Below are 19,840 nucleotides of genomic sequence, written 5' to 3' on the forward strand. Positions count from 1 at the left end.
TTAAAAAAAAAAAAAAAGAAAAAAAAAAAAAAAAGACCTGATTTGCTTTGCGTGCTGCTCGGATAATATTACAGCAGCCTTAATTGCATGCAGGTTTTGAAATACTGAGGTAGATTCTTCTCCCCCCTGCCCCTTCCTACCAGCATGTAGAATCATAGAATGGTTTGAGTTGGAAGCAGCGTGTAGAATCATAGAATGGTTTGGGTTGGAGGGGACCTCAAAGATCATCTAGTTCCAACCCCCTGCCATGGGCAGGGACACCTCCCACTAGAGCAGGTTGCTCAAAGCCCCATCCAGCCTGGCCTGGAACACCTCCAGGGATGGGGCATCCACAACTTCCCTGGGCAACCTGTTCCAGTGTCTCACCACCCTCATAGTAAAAAATTTCTTCCTGAAGTGTAGGCAACTGCTGCTTTTCCAGGGACCCTTGAACCCGTTTCTGCACGTGTCTGAGAGTGACAGTCAATGACCAGCCACGCTTTTGTCTTGCAGCAGAGTTTCTGCCTCGGTGGCATTGGTTAGTCTCCCCTCCTCCAGTCCTGGTGCTAGATGTGTGCTGGTAATTAGCACACGTAATCCCGTTCTGCTTGCAGATGAACTGCTTGAGTCGTGTTGGGTGCACGTATGATCTGGCCAAGCAGCAAAGAGCAAGAGGCCTGTGGTCTCAACCGTGCGGAACCTCGGGGAAGAGTTGAGGTGTGGAGGTCAGAGCTCCACCGTGCCCATAAGGTGTCTCACTCAGTGTGTTGGGAAGGAGAAGACACCAAATAGCAGCTTTTGGTTCCTGGTGTGTGGTCTCTCCTTCCTGATGCTGATGGAGCCCCTGGAGACAGAAGCAGATCTTCCTGCAGGAAGAAATCTGTGGATTCGGGTGATGGGGAAGCCCAAGACTTGGGGTAGCAGACGGGACAGCCTTCTGGTCCATGGCAGAGCAGGGAATGGCTTGTGTTGTTGTGGAGGCTTCATTGCATGCAAAGCTTTTTATTGATCTCTTGATGAAAGGAACAGTCTTTGCAGACCAGCTTATATGTCCAAGGCTATCGGATCTGCTCCTCACAGACCCAGGGCCAACCTCATTTTCTGGTTTTGTGAATTTAAGACAATTAGAGATGCTCCAAACTGCCTGTCTCCTTCTCTGAGACTTTCTGATGTGGGAATTTGCCTCAGCACAGCAAATGGGCATTTTTCACATTTTATTCTGCTGGGTGAGAGCTGGGAGAATGATGTCCTGCTGGGTGTGTGCCACAGACCTCCTTCATCCTGACGTAGTGCTGAAGAAATCCAGCTGCAAAGCTTTTCTTCTGTGGATCCTGTTCTTCTCCACAGCTGTCTGAGAACCGGATGATCTCAGGGCACCTGGGCACAAAACTAATCCTGTCCTCAGTTGGTCATCATCTTCAAGCATCTCCTGGGCACTCGGTCTCGTTAGCAACTGCAGTGTCTCTCTCTTGGTAAAGATTAACTTGCCTGAGCCCTCAGGTTTCCAGGAGAAGACCAGCAGCAGGAACAGCTACGCCGATGAGGTGGTGGCAAGGATCTGCAATAGCATTAAATGGCTTTGGACTAGTGAGACCCAAATCTGTGCCAGGGCTGGAGAACTGGCTCTTAGTGTGCTGCAGCCTTAGAGCAAGACCTGAAAAAAGGTTTTCATTCCCTGGGGGAATGGTGCTCGTGCCTGTAATTTAGCAACCCAGCGAATCCTCTGGATTACGTAGATGTAGGGCGTTGCAGGGGCAGAGTTTAACTCGATGATCATTATGGGTCCCGTCCAACGTGAGGTACTGTAGCTTTAGCGTGGAGGGATGGGGAGTGGGATCGACTGGAGGCAGTCCCACTCTGAAGGTGAGCACAGATTCCTTGAGAAAGTCCCATGTTGCTGCTCTCGATGGGCTGTTTGTATTGTCTCTGCCTTTTGGTCACTGGTGATATCCACCAGGGCTCTAGATGTTTCTCATACCCTAAGAAGCAGGACTTCTGCACCCGTAGGTCGCCTTCCCAGCAGGTTGGGGTGGCAGAAGACCACCTGCAGCTGGGTGTCTCGGTCTCCTGGCAGCCAGGCTGCACGGGGAGAACCGTGTTTGCTGGCGCTGGAAAAAATCTCTCTCCCTGTTTGGTGGTGCATGAGGTCATCTCTCTTCTTGGCAGCAGGCTTGGCTGCCGCTTGCTGAGTGCCTTCGTCTGGTATGTGGGTGTCAACGGGTGTGTGCAAGGGTGGCAGGCGGTGCCCAGGTGTGAGCACTGGGCGTTGGGTGCTTCAGTGGTGAGTGCAGGAGGCTTCTCCTGGTCCTGGGAATCAGAGGCGGAGGACGAGGACTTTGTATCCTCAGGCTAAGCTGTGCCAGAAGAGCAACGGGGAGGAGGAGACTCCACGTGTATCAAGTACAACCCGCTGTCTGAACCCATCTGTGCTGCAGGTTTCTGCTTGCTTTTGGATTTCCTCCACCTGCCTGTGCTGTTAGAGGTTACCTGAGCTGGGGGTGGGCAGCTGGGGACCACCTTTCATGTCCCAAGGAAGCCAGCGGTGAGCATAGTTTCTTGGAGGGAGGTTGAGGATCCCATGGCAGCATTGGGGTGGTTCGGAGCAGCCCATCTGCACCCCTGCAGACCCTGCTTTTTCCCTCAGGGTGTTCCTTTCTCCTGCCTGCCTTTGCCAACCATTCTCTCAACTGTGTCTGCTCTCCTCGGTGATACTGAGGATCTCATCCAAAATAAAGGTCCTCAGGCTTAAACACTCTAGTACTGGCCATTGAGGGCTTAGCAAGTAAATGAGGGTGGCTTCAAGAGAAGACCTGGGCAAGGCAATGAAAAGTGCTGGAGCAGGCATGTCTGGCAGGATAGCTGCCAGTCTGCTCTCCAGAGGTCCCATCTGCCCTGGCTGGAGTGGGATGAAAAATCTCATGCCTGTCCTTCCTGGCATTCCTCGTGCAGCGATGGGAGCAGCTGCAGCTTTTCTTCCTGAGGAGTGGGTGAGATGACCATGTAATCTTCCCCAAACCTTTTTTTTTAAATCTGCCTCTTGGCTGGCACACTTCCACTGAGCTCCTTTGGTCACAAACCGCTCCTCATCACCCCCCTGCTTGGCTGGAAGGACACTTGCACTGCAGACCTGGATGGAGGGACCTCATGTAATCTTCCCAAAACCTTTTTTTTTTAATCTGCCTCTTGGGTGGCACGCTTCCACTGAGGTCCTTTGGTCCCAAACTGCTCCTCGTCCTCCCAGCCAAGCGCGGGGGTGATACTTGCACTGCAGACCTGGATGGAGGGACCTGGTGGAAGTTCATTGAGCTTTCCCTTCTGGGCTCGCTCCTGGTCAGAGGCCAGGTGAAGCAAGATGTAACCTCAGAGATCCTTCCCTTTTCCCTGAAGGCACCAACAAGGTTTCCCATGCTTTTCTCAGAACAAGGTTTAGGGTTTGTTTTTTTTTTTTAACCATCTCTGCTTACTCAAAGACCTTGTTGTGCTGGAAGGCCTTTGAAAGGATGGAGAACATCCCTGGCCATGCTGCACTGTGGAGCTGGGCTGCTTGGCTCGTGGAGTTTGTTCATCCTGAGCTGTGTTATCAGTGAAATCTGACATCATCCCAAAGTGTGGGGATGTGGAACACGGGGTGGGCACTGGTGGCACAGAGGTGGCTGATGGACACAGACGCATGGGGGCAAGTGCAGAGACATGGGGGTGGGGCTTGTGATTAGCAAATCAAGAAGGGGAGGTTTGCATCACCTGGGCTTGCTCCTCGGCCATCAGGGTGGGTTTACAGCTTCGTAGCTGGTGTCCTCATCTCTAAGCACCATTTGAGATGCCTCTCTCCTCTCCCCAGTCTGCGACTGCAACGGGATGTCCAGGCAGTGCGTCTTCGACTGGTACCTGCTGAGGGAGACGGGGAATGGGTACCGCTGCCTCGGCTGCCTGGGCAACACGGAGGGCACCCACTGCGAGCGCTGCAAGGTGGGCTTCTTCCGCCAGCGGGAGGGGGACTGCTGCCTGCCCTGCCGCTGCCACCCCCAGGGTAAGTGGCCACCAGCTGGGAGGGGACGGGGTTGGGGCAAGGGTATAGGGGGGGGGGCTCGAAGTGCCTGCTTAAAATGTGTGTCCCTAGGCCCTGCTGGGCACATGGGCTAGGTCAGGCTCTGAGTCCCCACATGCTGGACCAGAGCATTAGAGGAGGAGAGTGGGGCCAGCTTGGCTCCAGGTGGGATTATCTGGGGAGGTGCCAGAGCCCCAGTGCTGTGTTCCCACACCATAAAGTAGTAGGAGCTTCTCCTCCTCCTCCTGGGTGCTTCACTGCTTGGTGCTGGGAGTTTCAAACTAGGCTTCATCCAGGCTTCAAGACCCCGACTACCTGTCCCCCAAAATAATCACAGACTCACAGAATGGTTTGGGTTGGAGGGGACCTTGAAAGATCACCTCTTCCAATCCCTTTGCCGTGGGCAGGGACATCTTCCACTGTATCAGGTTGCTGAGAGCCCCATCCACCTGACCTTGAACACTTTCAAAGATGGGGCATCCACAGCTTCTCTGGGTGACCTGTTCCAGCGTCCCACCACCCTCACCATAAAGCATTTCTTCGTTCTGTCCAATCTAAACCTCCTCTCTTTCAACTTAAAACATTTACCCCTTGTTCTGTCATTACAAGCCCTGTTAAAAAGTCTCTGTCATCGTACCACCTCCCCTCCTGATACACAATGCTGTGAACTCAGGAATTATCCTTTCACTTTTATGATGCAATTAGAAGCCTTTGTGAACTTGCCTTTATATATTGAGCCCCCTTTATATATTGAAAGGCTTCAATAAGGTCTCCCCTGAGCCTTCTCTTCTCCAGGTTGAACAACCTCAATGCTCCCACCCTTTCTCTGTAGCAGAGGTGTTCCAGCCCTCTGACCATTTTCATGGCCTGCTCTGGACATGCTCAAACAGGAGGTGCCCCAGAGCTGGATGGAGTGCTCCAGCTGGGGTCTCACAAGAGCAGATTAAAGGGGGAACACCAACCCTTTGACCTGCTGGCCACGCCGTGCTGGGATCTCAGGGAGGGACCTGTTTCTGGAGCCGAGTTGCTGCTGCAATGATGGTGTGGTGCTTTGTTCCCCTGTTCCACCAACAGCATCGCCAGCTGCTGGTGATGCACCCAGGACACGATTGGCTTTCTGGGCTGTGAACACACGTTAGGGACTCATGTCCAACTTTTCATCCACCAGTAGCTCCAGGTCTTTCTCTGCAGCTCTCCATCCATCCATCCATCCATCCCCCAGCCTGTACTGATATTGGGAATTGCCCTGACCCAAGTGCAGGACCTTGTGCTTGACCTTACTGAATTCATGAGATTCACATGGGCCGGCTTCTCCAGCCTGTCAAGGTCCCTCTGGATGGCATCCCTTCCCTCCATCATCAATCCCTGCCTTAACGAGGGGGACCCTGCTCTGCTCTGCCCTGAATTTGGCAAGTGGCCATGAACCTGGAGCTGCTCTGTGCATAGAGCTGCTTGCCCCTCCCAGCTGCCATCCTTATCTCAAGGATGGGGCCAAACCCCAACGCAGGGAGCGGTGGCTTTTGCCAGCTTTGTGAGTCAGGCTGATGCTTCCTGGGTGTTGTAATGTTTGGCGGGCTCCAGAAAGGCTTTTAATTGCCTTGTAAAAGCAAAAGGTTAATGCCTTAGCTCATGGTGATGTGCCTCGGGAAGGGAGGTAGTGCAAAGTGCTGCGGCGCTTGGGAACAGACAGGAGGCTTCAGCCTCTCCAGCTCCTCCAGCAGCTTTTTGCAGGCAGCAGGGCTATGAAATGGGATTTCTAGCTCTGGGGTGTTTTCCATGGGTCTTGTGGTGGTTACACAGTAGATGTGATGGCTCCTTCATCCACATCAGGTTTCAGCCTGCTCCATGCATAGGTAGCTCGTACATCTTGCACTGAGGTTCTAGATATTAAAATGCCTGTGGGTCTCTGATGTATGAAGATCACTTAGAAGCACGTGAAAAACAGGTGGCAAGAGGACAGACTAATAGGCTCTAAGGTGGTGGAAGGATGAATATACCCTTGGCTGCTCCTGCAGGGAGGGCCTAGCAGCACTGCTCCATGCATAGGTAGCTCGTACATCTTGCACTGAGGTTCTAGATATTAAAATGCCTGTGGGTCTCTGATGTATGAAGATCACTTAGAAGCACGTGAAAAACAGGTGGCAAGAGGACAGACTAATAGGCTCTAAGGTGGTGGAAGGATGAATATACCCTTGGCTGCTCCTGCAGGGAGGGCCTAGCAGCAGGATGGCTGCTGGTGGCTCTGGCAACCTCTCCCCTTGGTGCCTGTATGTGCACAGCAGGTCAGAAACCAAAGACCTTGCCATGGGCCTGAGCCCCACAGGATCCTTGTAGAGGCACCAAAATCAATCTCTGCCAGCGTCTACTAACTGAGGGTCTGGCAAGGAAGAAAAAAAAATTCTCTGCTTGGTTTGTCTGTCCTGGAGTCTCTCTTGTCCTTCACAGTGACCTTGATGGTAGGGAAGCAGCTTTAACAGCCAGACCAGGCATCTCAGCCCTGTGCTGGGATCTCAGGGAGGGACCTCTTTCTGGACCTGGGTTGCTGCTCCAGTGATGACATGGTGCTTTGCTCCCCTGTTCCACCAGCAGCATTGCCAGCATGGCATGGGGAGATATGCCCACCCAAACCTCTCCTTTCCCTCCTTCCACAGGTGCCCTCAGCCCGCAGTGTGACAGTGGTGGCTGGTGCAGCTGCAAACCCGGCGTGATGGGCAAGAAGTGTGACCAGTGCCAGCCAGGCTTTGAGTCCCTCTCTGAGGCTGGGTGCCGGAGGAGCGGGCAGTAAGTGCTGGAGACCATTGGTGGCATGGGGACAGCTGCAGGGCCAGCCTCCTGAGCTCTCTCAGCCGCTGTGAAGAGCCTGTGCTGGCTGAAAGCCACCCCGTGGTAGGGGAGAGGCAGTTTGGTTCGTGGCAGCACACAGATAGCCTTAAGCTAAGCTCACTGGGAGAGAGCAGTGAGGTCCAGCTACGGGGCTGGACGTCTGGTCCACCCTGCAGAGCTTGCTGTCATGCCACGGCATCAAAAGCTGTCCTTCACCACGCTCTGAGGCAATTGCTTTGTTCTCCAGAAAATGCCAAAGAAGCAACAGCAGGGCCAGCTGATGTAAAATAAAACCTGCCCACGCGTGGGTCTGCCTGGTGGGGTGGGGGTGCCACTTGGACTGCCCCCGTGCAAAGACATGCATGCAAAAAATCAACCCTTTCCTTTGCACGAAGCCTTGATTAAACACCTTTTGAAGCGTTTCTGGGTTGGCTTCCTCAGCTCTGTGTCCTCATCTTCCTTGCTTCACCCTGCCATTTCTCCTTTGGGGCCAAGGGTGGGGGCCAGGGGTGGCTGCCTGAAGCTGTGCTGCTGTGCCTGGCCTCCTGCCCAAGTCTCCCCGGGGTGTTGCTGCCTGTTGGAGCTCCACCAGGACCTATTAAACTCAGCCGGGGTTTATCAAGCACAGCAGAGCTTTGCTTTGCTCTTGTAGGTGGGTCTGGTGCCCTGGGATGTCCTGGGGCTGCAGCGTTGGGCATGGTCTCAGCCTAGCATCCGTCCTGCTGCAGCTGGATTACTTAGAGAAATGGCTCTGCTGATTAATTTTCCTCTTCTGGCATGGGACTGGTGGCTGGGGTGGGGGTGGGGGTGTCTCTGCTGTCTTGTATAACAGCTGGGGGCACTGAGCTCCCAGCCTGAGCTGGAAATCCAGGTAGAGGTTCTTGCTGTCCCCATTGCAGGAACCCACAGTGCGAGTGTGACTCGGCTGGCAGCACGGGGGGCTGCCTCTCCGGCCACTGTGTCTGCAAGGCGAGAGCGACCGGAGAGCGGTGTGAGAGGTGGGTGTCAGAAGGACCTGCCAGACCACTGGGTGGCCTGTCATCTGTCTCCCTGACAGTTGCATCCCTGGCAGTTGCCCATCTCGCCATCCCAGCCTGGCGACGACCTGGAACGATGGCTGCGTTGCACGGCTGTCCTCAGAGGGCTGATTGTGTCGGCCAGGAAAAGGAGAAAACAAACTTGAACGTTGTCACCTTCTTGCGTTTCCCAGGTGCAAGCGACACTTCTACAACTTGGACACCAGAAACCCCGCGGGATGCTCCCCCTGCTTTTGCTATGGGCACTCATCTGTGTGTGTCAGCGCAGACAACCACAGCGTCTACAACATTACCTCCACCTTCCAACAAGGTGAAGACCAAGCAGGACATCCCTAAGGCTCCTTAATGTGCTGAAGGCTGGTTTGCAGCCTTGCTGAGGGTCTCTGTGCTTTGATGGGTGGGATGACCTGATCACAGGCAGAAGTAGGGTGTGAGGGTGAGGGGGCAGGGGAGATGTAGGCTTGTTGGAGGTCAAGGAGTAGGAAGCTGGAGGGTTTTGACAAGACACAGCTTGAGAAAGTTGCTGGAGTCCTGGGGGACGCCTTCCCTGTCCCTGCTCACTGCTCCTCATTGGTGCTCCAGGTGCCGAAGGCTGGCGAGGTGTCCATGAAAGCGGCTCCCCAGCCCAGCTCCAGTGGTCCCCACGCCACCAAGATGTCTTCATAGCAGCGAGGAGACAGGAGCCGATATACTTCGTGGCGCCTGGTAGGTGTGGGATCGGTGAGGGGCAGAGGCGCAAAGGTCCCCTTCGCTTGATCCGATGCTGTGAACTGAGCCTTTAGGAGGAAGGCAAGATTTTAAGCCTTTAATTTTCTCCCTTCCTTCCCCTTGTAGCAAAATTTCTTGGGAACCAGCAGCTGAGCTATGGCCAGACACTCTCCTTCGATTACCGCCTGGACCGAGGGGGACGCCAGCCATCTCCTCACGATGTGGTCCTGGAAGGAGATGGCCTGAGAGTCACTGCCCCCTTTTTGCCCCAGGGGAAGGCCCTGCCTTGTGGCGTCAGCCAGACATACACATTCAGGTAAAGGGGAAAGCTGGGTTGTTTGGGGCAGGGTGAGCAAGGAAGGCTGTGGCTTCAAGGAGCTCAAGGATTCAGCTGTGACCCCTTGGAGGTGATAAAGTGTTGCCTGGTTTGGGCTGGATGCATGTCAGGTGCTTTCCTCCTGGATGAGGAGGTCATTTTGTGAGAGGGGCAGTAGAAAATCTGGCTTGAGATTGGTCTGGGTACTGTGCTTGGGGTCAGTCACATAGGTGGAGGTTGTTCCCCAAAGCCCTGAGCTCGGGAAGGAGATGGGTGAGGGCTGCTGCATTTTCTTGATGAGGCATCTCGTTTTCTTGAAACCGGTTCCACTTCTCCCCTCTCCCACGGGCAGGTTGGATGAGCACCTGAGCAGCAAGTGGAGCCCGAGGCTGAATCACTTTGAATATCGAAGGCTGCTGGGAAACCTGACGGGTCTCTGGATCCGAGCCACCTTTGGGGAGTACAGTAAGTGAGGGGAAGAGCTGCAAAGGGGGTAGCACAAGACTGGCTTCTCCTCATGGCTGGAGATGCCAAGTCCCCAGATGGAGACACCTTCGCTAGGAGATATTACATAATAATAATTTTAAAAATGCCCTAAGATGGGCAAAATTAAATTAGGAAGAGATGGGCAGGGTGGTAAACACTGGGGACAAGGAAGCCTTGGCTCCAGTCCATCTGCCCACAGACATTGTAATGAAGGGTACAACCTGTGTGGGTCCTGGGTGCAGGGGACTTGCATGTGGAGCTGCTGGCCCCCGTGGGTGATGAGATCTACCTCCCTCCAGGCACCGGCTACATCGACAACGTCACCCTGGTGTCGGCGCGGCCTGTTCCTGGAGTCCCTGCTCCCTGGGTGGAGAGCTGCGAGTGCCCGGCGGGGTACCAGGGGCAGTTCTGCCAGAGGTGTGCCCCCGGCTACCGCAGAGATGCTCCTGGCCTAGGGCCATTCAGCATCTGTGTGCCCTGCCATTGCCAGGGGGGAGGAATCTGTGACCCCGACACCGGTAAGGAAAACCACCACCGCGTTGTGCTCGTAGGGCCTATGGGGTGGCAGGGAGGCTGCTGCGCCCTGAGAACTGAGCTACAGGGGGGCAGTGAGCAGGGGGAGATCCCTGGCTTGGGGGGATAGAGGGCAGGGAACATCACTGCTAAAACTCCCCAAAGCCTAGAAGCACCGTGGCCAAAAATACAGGAAAGGTGTGTTGGGATCAAATCTCATTTAGATGATCCTCATTGGAGAAATAAAAAAACCATCTCATACTGCTTGGATAGCATTAAAAACTTTTATTCTGGCTTTTTATTTTAAAATTAATTGTGGTGTTGGTAGATGCAAGCATGTTTTACTGCCCGTCTTGCTAAAATACCTCACAGTGTTGCCATATAAAGTCAAAGTAACGCGAAGTTAAGCTGTCGCCATTTTCCAAGTCTGAACTGGAAATCAATTTCAAATATGTGAGCATTGATCAGGAGGCACAAGAGGTAATGTGTGGCTCCTTGGGAGCTCTACAAGCAGTGAAAAATGAGATCCAGCCACCTTTTGGGTGGTGATGGCCCACCTACCATGGGAGCCTCCATACCATAGGATGGGCTCCTCCATGGGGGTCTCACTGGGCTCCTGCTGCAGGAGCAGGGCACAGTCCTTCCTGCATGGTGATGGACTGACAGGCAGAGAAATGAAGCACGTATGGGCAGGTGTGGGGATTGCAAGGGCTCTGGGGGAGGATGGTGGACCATGGGTGCTTGGGCTGCTGTGTGTGGTGTGGCCAGGAGGTGGGTGGTGGAGGGTATCCCACCAGGGGTGAGAGCAAACTGCCCTAAACTCTCTCCTTCCTTCTTCAGGGGAATGCTACTCGGGAGATGAAAACGTGGGCAATAGTGTCAGCTGCCCATTCGGCTTCTACCAAGACCCCCGGCAGCCATACCACTGCAGGCCGTGCCCCTGCAGCAACGGCCAAGGCTGCTCAGTGGTGCCAGGCAGTGAGGAGGTCATCTGTGACCACTGCCCTCTTGGAGCTGCTGGTAATGCCCTTCTCCAGCTTGCTTCTACTCTTTCTCCAGAGCTTCTACCCACCGTACAGGGAGATACAGGCATAAGCGGGCCAGGATGCTCTCATCCAAACAGATAACATGATGGGTGGAGAGAGAGGGGAAAATAAAAGTAGGAAAAAACTCCACCTAACAGGAAACAACTTTCCTGAGGTCAATCGTTTCACCCAGCTTTCGAGAACCTGCCTGGTGCATTGTGGATTGGCCGTGGTGGCAAGGAGAGTGGGGATGTTGTTGTGTTGACCCTGATGGGGCTGAACACCCCCATTTCACAGAATCACAGAATCACAGAATCTTAGTGGTTGGAAGGGACCTCTGAGATCATCGAGTCCAACCACAAAAAAAAACCAAAACAAAACAAAAACCCAAACCACACCAAAAGCCCACCAAAAACACCGCACCCACCAACTAAACCCCACACTCAACACCTCACCATAAACCAATAACCTTGGGCACTAGAGCATGCCCTGAAGAGCCATGTCTATACGTTTCTTAAATACCTCCAGGGATGGTGACTCCACCACCTCCCTGGGCAGGCTGTTCCAGTGCCTGACCACTCTCTCAGTAAAGTAGTTCTTTCTAATATCTAATCTAAATCTCCCTTGCCGCAACTTCAGGCCATTTCCTCTGGTCTTGTCGTTTGTCCTTTGGGAGAAGAGGCCAACACCTGCCTCTCTAGAACCTCCTTTCAGGTAGTTGTAGAGGGCAATGAGGTCTCCCCTCAGCCTCCTCTTCTCCAAACTAAACATGCCCAGTTCCCTCAGCCTTTCCTCATAGGACTTGTTCTCCAGGCCCCTCATGGGGCAAAAGCAGTGAAGGCAGTTTCTGCTTTCTGGGCAAGAGCATGAGCTTCTCCTCATCTCTCCTTCCCCAGGGGACAACTGTGAGTACTGCGCCGATGGTTATTTTGGAGACCCAGCAGCTTCCCGGCCCTGCCAGCCCTGCCAGTGCAATGGCAACGTGGAACCCAACGCCGTGGGCAACTGCGACCGCCGCACCGGCGAGTGCCTCAAGTGCATCTACAACACTGATGTTGACCCTGATGGGGCTGAACGCCCCCATTTCTGCAGGGCAAAAGCAATGAAGGCAGCCTCTGTCTTCTGGGCAAGACCATGAGCTTCTCCTCATCTCTCCTTCCGCAGGGGACAACTGTGAGTACTGCGCCGATGGTTATTTTGGAGACCCAGCAGCTTCCCGGCCCTGCCAGCCCTGCCAGTGCAATGGCAACGTGGAACCCAACGCCGTGGGCAACTGCGACCGCCGCACCGGCGAGTGCCTCAAGTGCATCTACAACACTGCTGGCTTCTACTGTGACCGCTGCAAAGATGGCTTCTTCGGGAACCCCCTCGCCCCCAATCCCGCCGACAAGTGCCGAGGTGAGAGCTGTTTGAGCTGGGATGGAGTAAGAAAATCCACACGGGTGCATGGGGGTGGCTTGATGGGAAGGACAATGGTTGCAAAAGCCAAGGCTGGGAAGTGGGGAGTGGAGGGTAGAGACCAGAGCACCGGGCTACATGGTGAGAGGAAAGCTGGGGGAGAGGGTGGATGGAAGAAGTATGTGCTGAGATTTGAGGGTGGTGACAGACGCCTTTGAACCTGTGCCACTCTGACCCACAGCCTGTGCCTGTGACTCGCCTGGCGCTGAGCCCCTCAAGTGTGGGAGTGATGGGAGCTGCATCTGCAAGCCAGGCTTTGAGGGTCCCAACTGTGAAGAGAGTGAGTGCCCGGGTTGCTACAGCCAAGTGAAAGCCCAGGTGAGCAACTCTGCCAGCTGTGGGGCTCCTGAGCAGCAAGGGGTGCAGAGATACACTTACCCTCAAGCATCTCCTCCTGGCTTCCTCAGCCATCTCCTGATGTGAGAGAGAAGTGGTTTTGCAGGCTGTGCCTGAAGTTTGGGTTTGTACCTGATTCAGCCAATAAAAACCCAATGACCTAGAACTGCTGGCCAGCTGTGCCCAATCCAAAAACGAGCCCTTGCTTTGCTCTCCATCCTCTGCTTGGACCATGGACCTGGTTCCCACCCTGGTCTTTCCACTGTGGGCTCGATGTCCCGCTGACTGATGGCCTGGTCTGCTGTGGTTGCAGGTGGACCTGTACCTGCAGCAGCTGGTGGAGCTGGAGTTGCTGTTCTCAGAGGTGCAAGCTGGTGGTGGGGCCGGGAGCCAGGAGCTGGAGCGGAGGATGCAGCTGGCTGAGGAGATGCTGCGGGCTATCCTCGGGGAAGCCATTAGCCTCCAAGGTACCACCCACCCTCGGCCCTCTGATGGGGCCACCTGCGCCCTCTCAGGGGAGGATTTTGCTCAGTGATGAATTTCTCTTCAGCCTCTCTCTTTCCTTCTCACCAGCCTCTGACAGATCTCTGGAAAGCCGTGTGGCCAGGATGAAGGGGCAAGTGTCCAACTCTCAGAGCCACTTGGACGAGATCAAGGCAACGGTGGAGAGGCTGAGGTCTCTGGGGAGCCAGTACGAGAGGCAGGTGCAGGACACCCGGCAGCTGCTGGAGAGAGCTAGGCTGGACCTGGACCGTAGCACAGTTGCTCTGCGTCGGGTGGTAAGAGCATCCTCATGTGACACTCTCCTAGTCTAAGAAAAATCCATGGAGAGAGCAAGATTTTAACATATTCAGTTATTCCATCCATTTTGAGTGCAGAAGATATTCTGGTGGCTTGTTCTGTAGGGCTAGGACATGGAGAGGTGCTGGCAGGGGTTTTTGGGGGGCTGTGGAGGTTTAACGTGCTGCAGTCACCTCTTTCACTGCTCCATTGGATGGAGGGCAGGGAAGAGCACTCATGTTTCTCTTCCTCCCTCCTCAGACCATTCCTGTTTCAAACCTTCCCGGGGGCTCAAACCAGTTCTTGATGCTGGCCCAGGAGGCTCTGAGACTGGCCAACAGGTGAGTTGCTCCTGAGGGCAGGGGGACTGAGATCTTGCTGAGTGCCCAGAAGGTCCTTTTTGGGGGGCTTTTGTCTTTTCCTCGGGCTGCAGCTGCCATGACCTCTGTGCCAGCCCTGGAGCAGAGGGATGGTGTGTCTGCTGGGCTGACTTTGCTGCCCTACAGAGATGTCCTCAGTTGCCTTAAAGGGCGGTGTCGGATGTGTTTTAGAAGTAACTTTGGGGTGAGAGTTTGGTCTGAAGATGCCCAGTTGCAACAGGCAGCATCCACCTACCCCTGGGTGCTCCTCTACCCTTAGGAGAGGCAGGAGGGAAGACGCAAAATACGAGTCCTCTTCTCAAACCTGCCGTGTTTGCTGGGAGGGTCAGATCCAGCACCACCTGAGCACAACAATAAAGGAAGTTGGTGGAGGAAGCTTCTGTGGGGAAACCTTCCTCACGAGCCCCCTCCTGTGCTTTGCAGCCACGCACAAGCTGCCAACACCATTGAGCAAGCCGCGAGGGCAGCGCGGGACGACGCGGGGCAAGCCCTGGAGTTGGTGCGTGCGGCTGCTGGAGGAGAGGAGGCCGCCTCCGGCTCCCTGCAGGGCCTGCTCGGCAAGTGAGTTGGTGCTGCGTCCACCTTCGTGTCTTGGGGGGGATATATCAAGGTGGGGAGGAGGGGGGTGGCCAAGCATCCATGCCTCCTTTCCTGTCTCCCTGGTGGAGCTGCAGAAATGTGCAGTTGGAGGCAAGGACTTGCCTGGACGTTGGTTGCTGGCATGTCTGAGTGGTGGAGAAGGGAGGGCTGGCAGCTCTGCCGACCGTCTGCTTCCCACCCCACAGACTGTGATGCTCCCCAGGGGGCTGCCCCACACTCCTGAGGATGACTCTGTGCCCGGATGCAAATCTAGGCCGGGTTTAGCCTAAGGGTAGATTTAGCCCCACGTTGTCTGGTTGGAGCGGTACCTCTCCAGAGCCCACCACGGTTGCTGGGACTTTGCACACCACTGGTGGGGTGGGAACAATGGCCCTGAATGAAGTTAAGGAGCTGAATGGGGACGTGCAGGAGAAAACACCCAGTGGCAGGGATTAGCAGAGCCTCTGTGGAGACTATGAGGGTTCACCTGGTGTGAAACACCTTTAGATTTTGGAGCATGATGCAGATGCCCTACTTGGTGGAGAGGCTGGGGTGAGGCAGTTGTTTGCAATTAGCTTTTCCAGCATGATAAATCTGTGGGGCCCTGAAGAGGACTTGGGGAGCATGAACAAGTCAATGCAGGAGGCAGCATTAATTCTGTGGTGGGGGTTGGCAGCTTGGCTGGTACTGTGGTCTTCAACCCCATATCCATGCAGGTACGAGGAGCTGAAGTCACTGGTTGGAGGCCTGAAGACTGAAGCTGATGGGATGGCCTCTGATGCAGACAGGGCTTATCAGGGCAGCCTTGTACTCCTCAACTCCCTGTCACGCTTGACGAAGACCGACATTGGCTCCTTTGAGGTGAGGACTTTGTGCCCGCAGGACCAGGAGGCCGCCTTTTGCTCTCTCCTACCCCCTCACTACCAGCAGCTCAGTCCTTCCCAGGGCTCTGTTTCCACTGGGGAGCCATCAGATATGCACCTTCCTGTCCTTTTGCCCCCATAGCTGGCCACAGGCACAAGAAGCAAAGAGATGAGCATCCGTGGCTGCTTGCTGTGGTTCCTGGGGAGATGTTGGGACCCGCAGGCAGTCGTCGCATCTCTGTGTTTCAGGGGGAGGCCACCCGGCTGAAGCAGGACGCCAGTGCTCTCCTGAGCTTGGTGGACACCTACATGGCCCAGTACCGGCAGCTGCAGAGCCGCACGGGGCGCTGGGAGGAAGAAATCAAGCAGCTGCTGCAGAGGGGAGAGGGCGAGAGAGCGGTAAGAGGGTGGCTGGGGGTCTGCGGCTTGAGTTGTCTTCAGCGTGAGCTGGAGCACCAGTGGGATGCCCGTGGCACCACCCCTACTATGTGCTGTCCCAGCCTGTTCACCTTCCTCAGAAACACAGCCACTTGGGACTGGTCTTCTGGAGCCGGTGGGAGACCTCACTGTGTGTGCGGAGCTGCTGGTGCAGGATGTCACCAGCGTACCCCCTCCATTCCTGGAGGAATTGAAACTAAGATCACTCGTGATTGCTGGAGCTGGTTGAGGGACTATCTGATGCTCCCGTACTGTGTCCTTCATCTGCCTGTTGTGTCCCTTTGGTCTGTCACAGACACTGACGCAGCTGCTGTCCCGAGCCAACCTTGCGAGGAACACAGCCCTGCAAGCCGTGAGTGCTGGCAATGCCACCTTCTACGAGGTGGAACAGATCCTGAAGAGCCTCCGGGGTAATGTCCTAGAAACCTTTCCTTCCCCTCCCTTGTGGCATCTCACAAAGCTAGCGCAGCTTCATTTCCACGTGCATTTCTTTCAGAGTTTAACCTGCAAGCAGATGACAAGAGGAGGGAAGCTGAAGATGCCATGAGAAGGCTACCGATTATCAGTAGCATGGTCGCAAGTGCCAAGGAGAAGACAGACCGAGCTGAAACAATCCTGGGAAGTGCTGCTTCTGAATCCAAGGCAGCCAACAGTGTGGCAGAAACAGCAAAAGAGATCACCATGGGGATTCAGCAGGTGAGGGCAAGCCCCATTGTTGGCAGAAGAAGGCTTGGAAGGGAAAACCATGGAATGAAGAGGACATGGTTGGCAGCTCCAATGGGTCTTCATAGCGGATCTGATGTGCTGACATTTTGGCTGACATTTGTCTGTAGTGGATCCTGCAGAGATAACAGAGTTGGCTGTAGATGAGGGGGTGCATGGGGGTCTCTTCAGGCATGTTTGTCCAGCGAGGATCTCTAAGACATCTCTCTGTAGCCACCTTTTGGTGGCCAAGGGGATTTTTTTACTTCCAGAGTCTGACTTGCTGGCAGTTCCCAGACTTGGCGTTGCTGAGTTTGGCTCCCAGACTGTATGTTGTAATTCCCAAGGGATTTGCTGATATCTGCAGGGGGGATTGAGCTGTAATCATAGAAACAATGCCCTATCAGGTGGGAGCACATGAAGGATGCAGGAAAGCCCATGTTAATTTTGGGTGCCTGGGTTGAGCCGTAATCATAGAAACAATGCCCTAACAGGTGGGAGCACATGAAGGACACAGGAAAGCCCATGTTAATTTTGGGTGCCTGTGGAAGGAACCAGTTTCCACTAGCTCCATGCCCCAGTGCATCCAGACCAATTTCAGCCATGCTCTGCTCCCCTGAAAGTCCCTTTGTGTTCCATAGGAGATCACAAGGCTGAGGGTGGAAGCCAACAAGTCGGCTGATGGTGTCCTGGCCCTGGAGAAGGCAGTGGCTACCCTGCAGCGTGAGGCCAAGGAAGAGGACGATGAATTTAAGAGGAAGCGCTCGGAGGTTGAAGCAGATGCCGCTGTGATACAGGAGGTGGGTCCCTATGTCCCTCACCTTGTCCCCTTCCCTCTTTACATTTGGGCAAGACTTCACCTTACAGCTGCCATCTTGCCTTCTTTAGACAGCACAGGAAGCTCAGAGGGTCCATGCTAAGGCTGGCGAGGCAGGAATGGTCGTGAAGGAGACATTGAGTGCCTTGGAAGAGCTGCTGCGTCTAATGAGTAGGTTTTGAGCCCCTGCTGTAGGGCGTGGATGGAGACAGGTCCTTGCTGTGGTCTGGGCAGGGTTGCTGGGAGCTATGTGGGGTGGTGCCTGTAAACAGGCTGGGCAGCAGGATGGAGATGAAATATCTGGAAAGATCTAGTCTAATCCTCAGCCTCCATCCATGGTCCCCTCTTCCTTGTTTTCCTCCTGTGCAACAGACCAGCCTGGTGCTGTGGATGAGGATGGCCTGAAGCAGCTTGAGATGAATTTTAGCAAAGCTAAAGCCAGAAGCAAACAGCTGAAGGATGAGATGTTGGAGCTGGAGCAGACAGCCGCATTACAGAAGGCCCGGGTGCAAACACTGGAGAGCAGCATTGATGGGATCCTGGCGGATATTAAGAACCTGGAGGATATCCAGAAGAGTCTTCCTCCAGGTTGTTACAACACAAAAGCCATTGAATTGCCATGAGTGGGCTCTGGAAAGGCTTGCAGCACCTGCCAGACTGTGATGGCAGGAGAGCCTGGTCCAGCTGCCCTCCCCAAACCCAGCAGGACTGCATTTGACTGTGGTGAACTGATCTTTACCCTCAAGTTCAGTGTGGCAGCTGAAGTTCTCATAGTCATGCTAGCCCTGGAGAGTCCCTGATTTTTCAAAGTGGTCCGTCCCTCGGTCATGAGAGGAAGGAGACTCCTGGTTGCATGAAGGTGTTCCTGACTGAAGAACAGCCTGTTCCTACAACATTTCTCTGACATGCAGGTGGGAGTTGGCTTGGTGTTACCCTTGGGAATTTGCATAGTTCAGAGCCTGAAGTTCACAACCTTCACAAGAGGTTCTCCATCCTCTGTGGGTCCCCCCTCCTGGTCTGGCACACACAGAGTGTCTACAGTCTCTGTCCTTACTTTTGACACTACCACCACCACCTCCTACTCATGTTCTCCATGGGATCTTCTTCTCAGGAGGCAGGGAGCAAGCAGCGTGAAGTGGCAGCTCGAGGGAGATGAGTTTTGACCTGTGACATATGGCTTTCTCCTCCCAACCTGCCCAGTCCTCACCTTGCTGGGAGTGGTGCTAGTGTGGTTTTGTTGTGTCTTGGACATTTGGCATCAGATGCCACTGATGACCTTTTTCATTAAGCTGCAGGTCTTCCATGGTGCGCCCCAGTTGAGGTAGTTAAGATTTTTCTAAAGGGGAAAGAAAAAAAAAAAGTGCCAGCTGCCTTTGAGCTCAGGGTGATGGCAGGATGGAGAAAGAAGGGGATCCCAGGCTTGGAGGGTAGCCGAGGAGGAGGGAACTGCTGGGGCTCCTCAAATGCTCCACCTGCTTCCCTCAGCCAGGAAGAGAGAACACCCTTTCTTTCTCCTTCAGTTCTTTGCAAGTCCCAAAGCCCCTGAGGAATGACATTCTTGTCAAAGCTCCTCCTGGGCAAGCACAGGTGTCTCTACCATCCCCTTACAAGGTCAAGCACAACCTTTCCTTCCAAGACTAGCTGGTGTGGTACCAGGCAGCTTCCTGGGTCTCCCAGACCCTGGGAGAAGCAAGGTAGTGTCCTCTCTGCGCAAGCACTCAGGGCCCTGTAGCGCTTGTTACAAGAATGAGGGCTTTCTCCAGGGATTTGCAGCCACAAGCTCTCACATCTGGGAGCCTGGTCCCATACTGCTGGAGTGCCAGTGTTCTGATTCAATCCACTTAAAAATATTGATGATGTCTTGAATATGTGTTCATGTCTTGTTTGGTGCTGCCCATTTCCCTCTCCATCCATCCCTTCCTCCCTCCCACGTGGTGCTGGATGTTTCTCAGAGGCTCAAATAGTTGTCTGCAGGGTTTCCCGCTGTACATCTGAAGAGAGCTTGGAGGAGTTGAAGATCATGGTGCTTGCTTCACCCACCCGTGGCTTTCCTGTGGGTCCAGCTCTGTTCTGACACTGCTCCCAGCTTCCTTTAGACGCCATTTCAGGGGAAAAAAAGAGCTAGCAGGTGCTGAAAGTCAACTCTGCTGAAGCCCTGAAGCCTGCATAGTGGTGAAAGAGGAGGTCCTGGATGGAGGAGGACACTGCAGGACGTGCTCACCCCTCGTTAGCTCTGATTCTCTGATAAAGCAGCACCCATGCTTTTGCTTGATAAGGATATACCAATGTATATGTCTGCCTTACACTTTTATTTAAACAAGAAGTATTCTTGCCTCTGGCACATCTACCTTCTCCTGCTGTACAGCAATAGGGACAGGTATTATAGACCTGACTTCATTTTTCTATGAGTTGGGTTTTTTGAAAAGGAGGATGTCAATAAATAACAAATACTTTTGGCTGGATCTTGCCTACTGGTTTATTTTCTCTAGCTCCCTGGTTTCTGTGAGTTTGGCCATCAGTTCCCCAGGGGTGCAGCTGCTTGCGCTCTTCATGCT

General features: G+C 54.2%; 1 protein-coding gene across 1 annotated transcript in view; it reads left to right on the forward strand.

The window, feature by feature from the left end:
• The window catches only part of LAMC2 (laminin subunit gamma 2), a 21,415-nt gene extending 1,599 nt beyond the window's left edge, over positions 1-19,816 (forward strand). Inside the window, exons 2-23 of the mRNA XM_014948984.1 lie at positions 3,818-4,006; positions 6,676-6,805; positions 7,747-7,845; positions 8,058-8,194; positions 8,467-8,589; positions 8,719-8,908; positions 9,261-9,373; positions 9,694-9,912; positions 10,748-10,927; positions 12,097-12,330; positions 12,572-12,708; positions 13,040-13,193; positions 13,300-13,505; positions 13,768-13,847; positions 14,310-14,447; positions 15,182-15,326; positions 15,578-15,727; positions 16,062-16,176; positions 16,263-16,462; positions 17,110-17,268; positions 17,357-17,456; positions 17,658-19,816. Coding sequence (XP_014804470.1) covers positions 3,818-4,006; positions 6,676-6,805; positions 7,747-7,845; positions 8,058-8,194; positions 8,467-8,589; positions 8,719-8,908; positions 9,261-9,373; positions 9,694-9,912; positions 10,748-10,927; positions 12,097-12,330; positions 12,572-12,708; positions 13,040-13,193; positions 13,300-13,505; positions 13,768-13,847; positions 14,310-14,447; positions 15,182-15,326; positions 15,578-15,727; positions 16,062-16,176; positions 16,263-16,462; positions 17,110-17,268; positions 17,357-17,456; positions 17,658-17,908 — 3,449 coding nt within the window. The 3' untranslated portion in view covers positions 17,909-19,816. The remainder of the gene's footprint in view (positions 1-3,817; positions 4,007-6,675; positions 6,806-7,746; positions 7,846-8,057; positions 8,195-8,466; positions 8,590-8,718; positions 8,909-9,260; positions 9,374-9,693; positions 9,913-10,747; positions 10,928-12,096; positions 12,331-12,571; positions 12,709-13,039; positions 13,194-13,299; positions 13,506-13,767; positions 13,848-14,309; positions 14,448-15,181; positions 15,327-15,577; positions 15,728-16,061; positions 16,177-16,262; positions 16,463-17,109; positions 17,269-17,356; positions 17,457-17,657) is intronic.
• Positions 19,817-19,840: the final 24 nt, after the last annotated feature.

The sequence above is a fragment of the Calidris pugnax genome, unplaced genomic scaffold (assembly GCF_001431845.1).
Source record: "Calidris pugnax isolate Ruff unplaced genomic scaffold, ASM143184v1 scaffold30, whole genome shotgun sequence".
Lineage (NCBI taxonomy): Eukaryota > Metazoa > Chordata > Aves > Charadriiformes > Scolopacidae > Calidris > Calidris pugnax.